This window comes from Drosophila sulfurigaster, chromosome 3, assembly GCF_023558435.1.
Source record: "Drosophila sulfurigaster albostrigata strain 15112-1811.04 chromosome 3, ASM2355843v2, whole genome shotgun sequence".
NCBI lineage: Eukaryota > Metazoa > Arthropoda > Insecta > Diptera > Drosophilidae > Drosophila > Drosophila sulfurigaster.
This window is the reverse complement of record NC_084883.1, coordinates 16,958,545-16,971,355: the sequence shown is the minus strand read 5'-3', so window position 1 is coordinate 16,971,355 and position 12,811 is coordinate 16,958,545. Positions and strand designations below refer to the sequence as shown.

The 12,811-nt window shown below is 42.5% G+C and overlaps 2 protein-coding genes across 2 annotated transcripts in view; both read left to right on the top strand.

Annotated features, from left to right (window-relative positions):
* LOC133842216 (uncharacterized) overlaps nucleotides 1-12,811 on the top strand; it is a 28,730-nt gene that overhangs the window by 13,473 nt on the left and 2,446 nt on the right. Inside the window, 9 exon segments of the mRNA XM_062275237.1 lie at nucleotides 2,995-3,461; nucleotides 5,134-6,390; nucleotides 6,484-6,614; nucleotides 10,905-11,135; nucleotides 11,208-11,335; nucleotides 11,337-11,536; nucleotides 11,606-11,776; nucleotides 11,981-12,269; nucleotides 12,331-12,769. Coding sequence (XP_062131221.1) covers nucleotides 3,299-3,461; nucleotides 5,134-6,390; nucleotides 6,484-6,614; nucleotides 10,905-11,135; nucleotides 11,208-11,335; nucleotides 11,337-11,536; nucleotides 11,606-11,776; nucleotides 11,981-12,269; nucleotides 12,331-12,769 — 3,009 coding nt within the window. The 5' untranslated portion in view covers nucleotides 2,995-3,298.
* Nucleotides 8,238-10,164, top strand: LOC133842220 (cilia- and flagella-associated protein 157). The gene has a single exon (XM_062275244.1). The coding sequence runs from the start codon at nucleotides 8,340-8,342 to the stop codon at nucleotides 10,131-10,133; it is 1,794 nt and encodes a 597-aa protein (XP_062131228.1). The 5' UTR covers nucleotides 8,238-8,339; the 3' UTR covers nucleotides 10,134-10,164.

Genomic DNA, 12,811 nt, shown 5'->3' with positions numbered 1-12,811 from the left:
TCATGCTTATCTACTGATTAGAGGTAAACAGAGCGTGTAAATGTTTGAATACAACAAGCGTATTCGAAGCGAGCCAAGCATTTCCCTTACATATATATTTTGTATGCATTTCCTTTTTTCATTCTTCCTTGTCGTTTTCATTTCTGTTTTTTTCTGTGTGCGGCGCATTTCAGCACTCGGGTAAATTCCAACCCCGTCGCGAATAGAGAGGACACAGGACACATACACAAAGTTAAAGTCTATAAAATGTGCATGGCATGGAAAAGTCGAGGCAGGCACACAGAAAGTATAATCAAGTAAGGACAAGGGCGGAAATACGAGCCACTGCTTGCCACACGCCACACGCCAACTGGTCATGCACGGGGCCATTGACATTTTGCCTATCAAACTGCCCTCGCAACAGCAACAGCAACACAACATGCAACCTTTTGCTGCCCACTTTTGTCGGCTAGTCTCCTCCTCTTTGAAATTCGCAATTTGCAGACGCAATTGCTTTGATTTTCCACGCTGCGACAAGTCTGGCCAGCATTAGGATGCAGATACCGAAAGCAGAAAGCCGAGCCGAGAAAGCACAGGACACATTGGGAAACATTCAGCAATGGGCGGTCGCTTGGTGCAGTTAATAGTTTTCGGCGGACCCCCATGTGGCACATTAAAGGCAGATTTACGCACAGTCTTTCACTCCCTCTCCCTCTCTCTCTCCACGCTCCACGCTCCATCAATATTTATGATGATGCTGGTGCCGAGATAGAAGACAGATACAGAGGGAGACGGAGAGTAAGCAGAGAAAGATTGAATGATTGGCAGTGTAAAATGTGCAATTGATTGTAAATTTACTAGCCCATCGCTTGGTCATTTAGTCTCAGTGGCTGCTGCTGCTGTTTGGTTGTGCCTCCCGTTTAGTGTTACAAAACACATTTGCAATTTAACATGGGATTTCATATCAGGGGCTTTTAATTGGTTCAAAGAGCCCAAGCGAAAATTACACTCAGTGGGAGTCATAGAAATTTCACTGTATGTGAAAAGTGGGTAAACATTGAAATACAAAAAGGGTGACAATAGATTTGATTTTATATTAAATATTGATATGCAAATTGTTTATTAAAAAGCAAAAGGGAATTAGTTACTCTAATTTATTTTGAATATGTGACATTTTTCATTTATTTTTCACAATATTAAAATAGCAAAAAAGTAAAGGAACCACTGTCGAGTGTGTTCGACTGTGAGATATCCGCTACCCATTTTCAATAAAACCATATTCTACAAATATATCAAAAAATACTAAAACATACCGAAGGCTATATTTGGTTTATCGATAGTGTAATACATTAAAAATTTATCATAAAGTAGAAAATATACCAGATTGTCAGCCAAAGCAACTAAGTCCCGATTGTTTTAGGATAGATATTTTTGTCATACAAAAGTATTTTTTATGTAACTTATACAATTTTATTTATGTATATTGTATTATACAATACAAAATTACGCTGCGTGCAAACATAACAAGTATTCTCGAAAAAATGATTTCTCAATCTTTTATAGTTTCTGAGATGTAGGTGTTCATACGTCTAGATCGTCTCGGCTGATCAAGAATATATATACTTTATAGGATCGGAGATGCCTCCTTTTGTCTCTTACATATATTTTCTGGAGGCATAAAGTGATAATACCCTATGAGTAATGGGCATGAAAAGGGTGACAATAAATTTGATTTTACCTTAAATATTGAAAACATGCAAATTGTTTATTAAAAGCCAAAAGGGAACTAGTTACTGAAATTCATTTTGAATATGTGACATTTTTCATTTTTCTTGCAATGTTAGAATAGCAAAAAAAGTAAATTATTATTTAAAAAGCAAAAAGGCAACTAAATGCTAAAATTCGTTTTGAATATTTGAAAATGTGAAATAGATTTTGTCTCTCACAATGTTAAAAAAAGGTGTAAAAATAGTTCAAATAAATAACACATTTATGTGCTTAAAATATTTATAAGTACGTCTAAGCCAAACAAATGTTTCTATTTTATTGCTCTATTATTCCATTTTCATTCGGGCTGTTGAAAGTCTTTATCGCTCTGAGTTTTTTTTTTGTTGTTAGATTGTGCACAGAATATTTAAGCATTTTTCCTTTTGATGGTTTTCAATGTGCTTGCAACATTTAACTGTTATTATCATCCCCCGTTTTTGGGAAGAGCTATTTGAAATATCACCCTGTTGTGGCACGTGTGGTTTTTGGTGGACCACCTCCCATTAGGTGGTTGTCGAAACCAAATTAGACCAACTGAAAGATCCACTGCACAGCTGACATAATGAACAGACTCACGCAATAGTAATTAATGAGCGGACACAGCTAAATGACAGTCGGATTTTACAAACACAAAACACAAAAACAAACCTTAAATGGGCTGTTCCAACAAATTCCGAAATGTATTCCGTTAAAATTAATGCAGATCAGTTATCAAAATGTGTTAGGAATTTAGCTTAGTAATTGGGCGATTTTATTTATGAAAACACATTTGTTGTGTGTGTGCGCATTTCATCAAAATTTTAGCGAAAATAAACAAACAAGAGTCTGGCCAAGCAAATATTTATTTTAATATGATGAAAGATAAATGAGAATGCCTCTAAGCAGGTCGTTAAACAGCTCGCTAGCCAAGGGGAGAACAATGGATAAATTGCATTAAAACAGCAAATCATGAGCTGCTGCGGATAATAAACAAAATTCCATCGCACTCGCAATACGTTGGAAAATGTCCAATACGTTGGAAAATGTCCATTAAGGATATCAAATAGCCATTTGTCGCAGGTCTCTTTTGTATTTTAATCATTTTCATAGAAAATTGAATTAATAATAGACAATTTATTAGTGTTTTCTTCCTTTTGCGTTGCGGGGGATCATAACTTAGAGCAACATCTCGACTTTTGGACAAGTTATTGTTCAATTTGTTTTAACGATTTCTTTTTTGCTTTTTTGTGTGTTTCATTTTCTTTACAGCAATGCTGGAGCGAAAGCCATTGACATTAATTTCTAATGGAGCATCTGAAAGCGTTCCGACCGCCACGAACACAATACAAATAAATAACAGAAGTGAATTGCAAACCCAACTCGGTTGAGCGACGACCCCTTGCCAAGAACGAATACTCACCACCCCTTGAGCTGGGTATTGGGTATGTCTGGTAAGGCGCCGAGCTTGCCACAACAATAACGGCTCAATTCGTCTTGCCCCGAGACACCAACACCAACAACATCAACAACACAACAACAGCCAGAGCCACATCGAGTGACGACTAGACCAGAGATGACGATGGCTCGAAGGAAGCGCACAAGAAGGAAAATGCCAACGAATCGAAAGCGGAAGAAGACAGTTGGCACGTCAGCGTCAGGCCTGAAATCAGTAGTCAAGTGGAAGATTATGATATCATCAATAATGTTCCTTCTATGCTACTGCTGCTCCTCCACAAGTGAGTGACAGTCGCCCCCCGGTGCGATGTAAATGAAAGAACGTCTGAATCTCCAATTTGTGTGTTGTCCTCCTTTTTTTGCCTTCTCGTATTTGTCTTTCTCTTGGCAGCATCTATCATAAACCAAGCGTTACTTTGTCAGGAATTAGTCTTTGTTCTTCATAAAAGTAATGCCAATTGCAAAATACTTTTATTCTATTTATTTAACCTTTAAGCCTAAGACTGATTTATGGTATGTTTATCTCTGAGGTTGTCTTGGGAATTAAGCCCTTAAGAATAGGTAAAGATGTTCTTTCGGGTGCTAAGTTTATCTCATAACTAGCACCCTTGGTGCAAAGTCGAAAATGTCGTGACTCTTCGCTGTAAGGAAAAGCCCAGATAAATTACAAGGAAAAGCATAAAAGGGGGAAAGAAACAACCCCTCAAAATAGTGCACTTGAAAGCAATTCCAGGAATTTTGTTATTCAGCTAAAACGCAATCTGAATTGGATCTGTAACACTTCCTGCTCAAATCGAGTTACACTCAATCATTGACTTAGTTCATTCACATCATTTCCAATAATGTTGCATTCATTGACATTTCTTGTCAATCAGCGCTCAAATAGCTTTTTAAAAGAGAGAAGCAAGAAATGGAAAAAACACGAATCGATTAAATTTTCTTTACAAAAGTTGTTCTAACATACATTTGCTTACATTAGTCAAGACTAACTTGAGGTAAATAGAGATTGTTATTTGTCTAATGAAAACATCTTTCAAAGTTAATTAAGTACGATAGTCTTTTACTTTGTTGACGCTTTGATTGTTATTCTTCTAAAGAAAACATGTCTAAAGTTCTTTAAGACAGTCTTTCACTTAGCTGGGTAGTTATAAATATAACTAGAAATATAAATAGAGATTGTTATTTTTCCCCAATATTTAATATCTTTATTTTGGAACTTTCATCTCCATTTTCATTAATTATGAATTAATATCAATTAAGCAATCAATCATGCACTTAATCAATAAGAATTTCTTTGTCTACTATCTGTTAAATTCTTAATATTCACAAGTCAATAAGAAACTTCTATCTGCCATTCTAAGCAATCAATCATTTTGAGATATAGATGACATTATTAGAAAACAATCTTTCAGTTCGCACTATTACTTTTCTTTTACTTTAGCATCAAGTCATTGTCTTGCACCTATTAAATACTCATTATTTATGAGTGCCTCGTAAATTTGTCAATCCATCAAAATCGCAGCCCGTTAGTGATGGCACTTTGGCCTAAAGATGTCACTGCTATCGTTTAGTCGCTGTCTGTTTGTGGCTGCCATTAGAGGATGACATTAGGAATGTGAGCGAGAACATTCATCATTCGTTCCGACATTCGCATTCCCATTCGGAATCGCAATCGCAATCGCTTTCTCGGTTTTGCCTATGCCACCAACTGAAGGCACTTAACCAACAACAAAGCAGAGGGCGTGATGCGTTGGGAAAGGGGGCGTGACACGAGAGCAGAACTCCCGCTGCTGTCAGACAATAAGAAATAAATTACAAAGGCTTGTGCATAATTCTTATCTCTCTTCTTTGCATGTGATGATTAATTTGTTCGTTTTGTTCGTTGCCAACTTCAACTGAACTCCAACTCCAACTCCAACCCCGAATGTGAATGTGACTCGATTTCAACAAAAGGTCACGTGCTGGCTGTTCGAAGGGGTCGCCTGATGTCCCCAAGCACATTCACTGCACTCAGCGGCGACCTGCATGTGCAGATCCAATTCAGCGAGGACGATGCACAAATTTCGCCTTCAACCACAACAACAGAGTCGGTTACAGCAACGACAACGACAACAACAACAACACTGAATGTCAGCGACACCCACTTAAACATGGATGCGGAGGGCAGCAGCAGGCTGAACACCATAATGAGCACTTTAGTCATTAGCAAAATCATTAATGATGCTGCCGCGGAGGAGAGCAATAGGAGTTCGGTGGTGTTGCAGCGTCGACGCAAAGAGATTGTCCAGAATATTCCGCTCTTTCCGGATCCGCGACAGAACGTCACCCAGATCACGGTGCCGTGTCAGACCTTTGTGCGCGGTGGTCTCTATGAGATGCAGGTGGTTAGGAATCTCAAGACCACCACAATCGACTCTAATGAAGTCAGCAATGAGCTGACCACAACCACTTTGATGCCATCGCAGGATGAGCGACTGCTGCAGACGCTGGACGTGCGATGGCCCAGTGCCGAGATGATTGTGAGTCCGCTTACGTTGCGCACGTATCCCAAATCGCCGGTGAACGTCACGTTGCGTTTTCCGGAAGTCAACTGCGAGCGTGCCCTGCATGGGGAGCAGCCGTCGTTGCCCGAGTTTTGGCTGGAGCTCGTCTACTGTGGCAAGGATCGCAGCTGTGCTCACAGCTTGAGTAATGTGTCCAAGTCAAGCGTGCTCTTTGCCGAGCAGGTGCGAGGTTTTCCCAAGCTGAAGACGTTGCATCTGGGCTGCGAGCTGTTTGGTCTGGCCGGGAACTATGCGGTGCAATTACGTCCAATGCTGACCACACTGAATGTGCCGACAACGCGGCGCTTGATCAGCGTGGATTGGAGCGATGAATTTGTGTTCAATGTGTATGCGAGAAGCATCTTTCCCTGTGATCCGCACTCGGGTGTGGGCGTCCTCTATGAGTATCCCGGCTGCATTCTCGAGCAGGGCGATCGAGTGCGTCTCTATGCCAAGTTGCGTGCCGATGTCGCCTCCCTGAAGCCACCCACAACACTACACTACGTTTCCGAGCAGCGGGTCATCAAGAGCCAGCACTCACTGTACTTTAGCTGCGAACTGTTCTCCGAGAAGTATGTGGAGTACTGTTTCGTCTATGTCAGCCAAGCGATATCCGGTGCTGTGGCGGATGTGCGCATGGACTGTGTGCCCACCTTGCCAGTGAGTGGTAAGTGCAACTTCTCCCCGTCTCTAAGAGGCTTATGGAGTTCCTCTGCGTATGAGTCAATGTTAATCTACTTAACTGCTTGCAACTTCACAGATTCCGACACCGGTGGCTGGGGCAGCTGGAGCGAGTGGACACCTTGCTCGACCAATTGCCTGGGAGGCACGCGCAATCGCTATCGATTCTGTGATTCGCCTCCGCCGCGTTATGGAGCCAAATTCTGTGAGGTATGTCATCTATGTATGCACATACATACATATGTAGTACTCTCTAAGTTAAGTCTTCTTTTCCGCTTGTTAAGTCTCCTTTCCTATTCTTGTGTGTAAATCTCCAAAGTTAAGCATTTTATTTACTATCCTAATTTTTTGGCTACGTGCAGAACTTTCGCTTGTTACTTTTACTTTTGACTCGCCATCTCTTCTGCCTTTCGCCTTCCGCTTTCTGCCTTCCTCGCTCGCACTCATGCAATAAATTGAGCTCGCACAACTTATTCACACTGACACGCACTCACACATGCTTACACAGACATGTGTCTGCGTGTATTGGTGTGTGTGCGTGTGTGCAGCTTAGGCGGGTTAACATTCGAGTTCATGTTTTACTTTTGCTCTTTCTCCTCCCTTTTGTGCACTATTCGTATCAACAACTACGAGCTCCATATCTCATTGTTGTGCCGACAATAAAAAAAAAAATGGTGATAGAGGGCGAGGCGAGGTAAGGCGGGGCGGGTTCACATTGCCTAGTGTGTATGATTCGGTTGTGTGGGAGGCGTGATGGGAGAGAGAGGGAGTGGGGATAGGCTATTGCCGGCGGCCATGTTTGTTGTCTCGGGTGTCTGGCAGATTGTTACAACAGTGCGACACTTGCTCCAGATTGCGTGGCAAATTTACAATGTTGCCACCCTTTTCAAGTTTTATACACACAGAGCTTGCCATGTTTTGCGATTGGCGCCTCAAACTATGCTATGAAATAACTTAACGATTCACTAAATTTAATGTGCACTGTGCACACTCTACTGAGTAATTCAGATAGATCTCAACTATCTCTAGACTTTAATGCAGTTTTCATGATTTTTAAGATTAGATTGCATTGAAAAACTTTTTATAGTTTGTGAATATAAAACAGAGTCAGGGTTAAGTTGTATCTGTATATTTTTCTGTCTGTTTGTTGCTTTGTTTGTAAGTTTAGATGTTATCTTAAAAATACTTGGAAACTTTAAACTTCGGTATGCTAAAATATTTCTGATTTGATGCAGCATTTTCTTTGCACTATTTAAGTAACTAACAAGAAAAGGTCAAGACAAAAGTTTCCCACTTTTATTCACAAAACAAAAGCGTAATTGCTGCGAGTATTTGTGCTATTAAAATATGAGAACAACGTGTAAATACAAATGCAAATATGCTACACGTGCAAGGTGCAATTACATTTCCTGCCATATCACAATGGAGCATCCCGTTGAGCTTTGTCTCTGGTGTCCTCCATTGTTGGCGAAGCTCCACTTCATTATCGAAAAACTTCCGACAGGAAAATTAAGCGATTGCAGCACACTTTTGTCTTTTGCAGCAATTGTGAAAAAAAACTATACTAGTTGCAGAGCTTTTTTTACTTACGAATATTCGCTTTGTTTTGTGCTAGAATAATGTCGAGCACTCACGAAATGAAGCTTAAGTGAGATTATAATACAGGTGTAACTATTATCAGGAGTTGCATTAATACGTTGTTAAAAGTTAGACTTGTAAAAGCTTTTAAGGACAGTGCTAAGTCGCAAGCTTATGCTAAAAGCTTTCACACATTGTCTTGACAACCGTTTGGCTAATTTTTGTTTATCAGTAATGCTGATAAATAAACAAAATACAAAATTTCGCTTAGCATGCCAACAGACGAAATACATTTGAATTCATTTGTACACAAAATTAAATTTAAATCGAATTAAGAGTTGAATTATAACTTACACAATGCCGCCGAAACGAAAGTCATCGAAGAGTAAGTCCAAGGATAAGGAGGCGAATAAGGTGTCACAAGTGGACAGAACCTTCTATGAGCTGCAAATCACCGACCTGAATCAGAAGTTGGCCCGACTTCGGGCTCATCTAGCGAGTCTCGATGAGGCGAATGTGGTGATGACTGCCAAGCTGCAGGATATTGATCATGATCGCACTGATGTGGCTGCCCATTTGGAGCGCACACTTGCAGAGCGTAATAATTCGATAACGGAGCTGGAGGAGCGCTTGGTGGAGGTATCTAAAGTGCGTAACGAGGAAAATCGCGTGGCACAGGAAAAGATCGCGGACTTAGAGGGAAAATATAAGGCGATGCACGATCAGTTAACATCGGAGATCAAGTTGCTCAATGGCAAATTGAATTCGCTGGATGAGTTTCGCATTCAGCGCGATGTGCTGCTCGCCAAGTTCGATGATCAGGAGTCTGAGATTAAGGAGAAGGAGAAGTATCACAAGGAAGCGCTCTACAACATGGAACAAGCAGCTGTCGTGGAGAAGGATGCACTTAAGAAGGAGGTGGAGGCAAAGCTGCTGCAAGTTTCGGAGGATTTTACTCGTTCCAGCGAGATTCGCAATGCGGGCTACACGCGTCGCCTGATTCGCGAGAATATCGCGCTGCAGAAGGAGATCGATATGCTGGTGATGTCGCAGATCAAGATACAGCAGCAGTACAACAACCAGAAGGAGAAGCACAAGGAGATCATCGAGCAGTACAGCGCCTTGGATCAGATCAAGAACGAGCTGGTGCGCAACTCTATCAATAAGATCAAGATCATCGAGGGATTGACGCACAACTACGAGACACTCAAGGCCAAGTATGTGGAGGCGTTGCAATATCGTCGCGCCTATGAGGAGCAACAGAAAAACGAGCAGCAGTTAGATGAGACCAACAAGGATGCAGCTGGTAAGGTGAGATCGCTGTGTCGTCGCGTCGAGAACATGATGCTGGAGAAGAAGCACTTGGAGGCAATGCACGATCAGCACGAGGGCGAGATTGTGCGACTGCGCGGCATCATTCAGCAGATCAAGGCAACGGTGCGTGATGCCATCATCACCCAACAGGGCGTCACGCTCTTCCCCGAGCGACTGGAGGAGGCCAATGTGGATGAGCCACATGTCATCCAAGAGGTGCGCGAGGAAGCTCTCTCCATGAACAAACTGGCACGCATTGATTTGCTTACCCAGCTGATGAATATCGTTAGTTCGCATTCGGCTGAGCTGCCCAAGACTCCATCTATAGAAACGATTGAAACCGCTACGTCAGAGTTATACACTCCCGGCAAGATGGGCTTCATGCCACACAAGCCACGGCCAGCTGTTTGCGATCTCTTCGAGACCGAGGTGCGCAAGCCGCTGCCCGATCTTCGTGTGACGTTGCCCGATTGTCTGCTCAAGGGACAGGTTCAGGCTGGCGATGTTGAGAAGCGCGGCGAACGCGCCAACATTATTGATGTGGAGATGGGCACCACGTTGTATGTGTCCTCATCTCGCGAGGATGACATAGTCGAAATGGACGAGGAGCCACTTGAAGAGCCCGAAGGCTCCAGCTCTTCTGTATCGGTGAAGAAGGAGAGCAGCGAGGGCAGTGCAGCAGCTCCAGCTATTATGCCGCTTACTAAACAGGAGGATAAGATTATTGACACCAAATCTGCGCACAGTGTGACCACACTGGGCACCACCTCGGGGCCCATGGGCGAGGAAGAGGAACTGGATGAAGAGGACGAGTTTGAGATACATCTCTTCTATTAGCACTTTTATTGCGTGTTGAAAATACTTACAAATAAAACAAAAAGCTGAATAATATGATGTGGACCATTTCGGAAAGGGACTATGACAAGAGAAAGAACATTAGAATAATTATCTCTATTATATGATGATATACAAATAAAAAGCTTACGTCCAAATTAAGGACATATTGAGGATTCATTTTTACGAATGTTGAATTTTTTAATGTAAAAGGCATATTCATTATTTTTGGAATGGTGGGGTAAGGATGTTAATAATAGGAATTATAGTATGCAATGAAAAACGAGAAAATTGCATACAAATTAAGTGCCATCATTTCAGTAAAAACTTTATTGAATTATGATTTACATTGAGAGATGAGTTTCTGAGTCGTTGTCCCTAATGGAATGTTGAAAGACTGATATTTAATTTAATATTATTTGGAATTATGTGAAAATGATGCGTAAATAAAATGTCATCACTGTAGTAATGTATTTGATTGAACTTTACACATTTTAGACTTTCTGATTAATTCTTCCTGTTAATATGAATGTATGCAGTAAAGATTGGTCTTTACAGAAATATTAAAAACCTGAGTTAACATCTGCTTTAGGGGACAAGTCTTATAATACTATATTCATTTTATTGGAATCTATGTTTAAGTTTTATGGCTTTTAAAAATATCAAATTTGTTATAATTTAAAAAGTACTAAGTACCAATGAGATATAATTTCTCTAAGCAACACTCGAATGAATAAAAGATTAATTTTCATCTCTATCTCATACATTTTTCAGGGTCCATCTGTGCAAACGGAGAAGTGCAACAAGAGCATTGCTGACACCTGGGACTGTATCTATGAGACAAGCGGCCACATGCTCACCAAGTCTAATGTGACTGAGCTTAATCAAGAGATTGGACCTGGCTGCCGTTGTGGCTGCATTGTGCATCTGGGTTCATCGAAACCCAAACGCATCATAGCTGGAGCTACGCAAAGTTGCCCCGGACGCAGTTTCTGGCTCATACAGGTAGACTTCACTTTCAAAAGCCACATACATATTCATTAAAGCATAGTAATTAAAAATAACTTCTCTATCTAGGTTGACGGGGAGGAAACTATCTCCATGCAACTCAGTTTCCTGCGCCTGCCATGTGGCACACAGTACATCAAGGTGCGCGACGGTCCCTCGTTGTCCTCCACATTGTTGGTGGAGCTTAATGGCAACGGCGCTGCGGGGGGCAGGTGGCATAAGGCGTCCTGCTGTTGATGGGTCTGGTCATATCGGTGTTCCGTTGACTGTCGAGTCGACGGGGGCACAGCTTTTGGTGGAATTCTTTTCTGGCGACACAAGCGGAAATTCAACGTCAAGTGCTGGCTACGATGCTGCATCCTGCACCGGTGGCTTCATGGCCAACGTCAGGCAATTGGGTGAGCCAAAATTGTGATAAGAAAACGTTGAGTACAGTTTGTTAACTGCTTTTTCTTTTCTTATGTTAGTTGCCAGAGGCATGAGCAATAGCAGCACAATTCTGGCGGCGACAAGATTGTCTGTGAAGAGTCGCAGCAGCAGCGTGCAGAAGAAACCGCTCTCCAAGATGCGATTCACATTGGTTCATCTCAGCGCCATGATTTTTGCCAGCATCATCATTCTAATAAGTGCGCTTTTGGGTGAGTAAATTGCCATTTTCAAAATGGCGGCAAGCCAGGGCTTCACAACCATAAGTTCGTTGCTGTCTGTGACGTCATAAATTGAGCTTTGGCAATATGCTTGCAAGTTTATTGTCAACATGCTTGCGACTTTTGCCAGCAAGAAAAGCAATTGTCAGCGTAGCACAAAGAGACTTGCGCATAACTCTGTCACTCCTTCAACAGGTGCCCAATATGTGGTGCGTTATCGCAAGTATCATTTGGCTGTGGCGCGACGTCAGGACGAGGGTTCCCATCTGCATACGCCCCGCGCATCCCTCAGCTCGTTGCATGGGCCACCGTCTCGTGCCATTTCGACGACCACGCTGCTCTCCGAGGTGATTTATCTGGTGAAAATGCGACCCAAGCGTCAACTGCGGCACTCCATCTTGCGGGAAAGCGCCGATGTGGAGCATGTAACTGATGAGACGGAGTTCAAAGATGCCGACACAGACGAGCAAATGGCCCACAATGGGTAAGTCGTTGAAGCCGCATACAAAAATAAGCAATTGTCATAAACATTCTGTTTTTTGTAGGGAGGAAGCAGCTGGTTTCGGCAGCAACGCCTCCATGCTTACTCTACGCAATGAACGTGCTTCCTTGACTTCCCTGTCCCCGGGTGCAGAGAGTCTCAGTCCTGTTGGCTCGCCGTCGTCAGGCGAAGCTGAGCTGGAACTGCAGCATATCAATGACACTGCCAAGATAGATTCACCGCCCGATCCACTGAGCTGCAAGGATAGCGCCAAGGACTCGGAATCGATCATTTCGTCTGGCATGAGCTCACTGTGCAACAGTCCGCCACTCAATAGCAAAAGAATGAGCAAGTACTCGGATCGCTACGATGCAGTTACGTTGAAGCTGCTCAGCTCTCGACTGGACGAGAGTTTGAGGGATGCCAAGTCACTGAACTCCGGCTCCGGTTCGCTTTGCTTGGGTCGCATGGGATCGCGCAGTGTAAGCGCCTCGCTGACCAACGTGAGTAGGGATTCGCTTCTGTCATTTCTAGATCTGTTAATG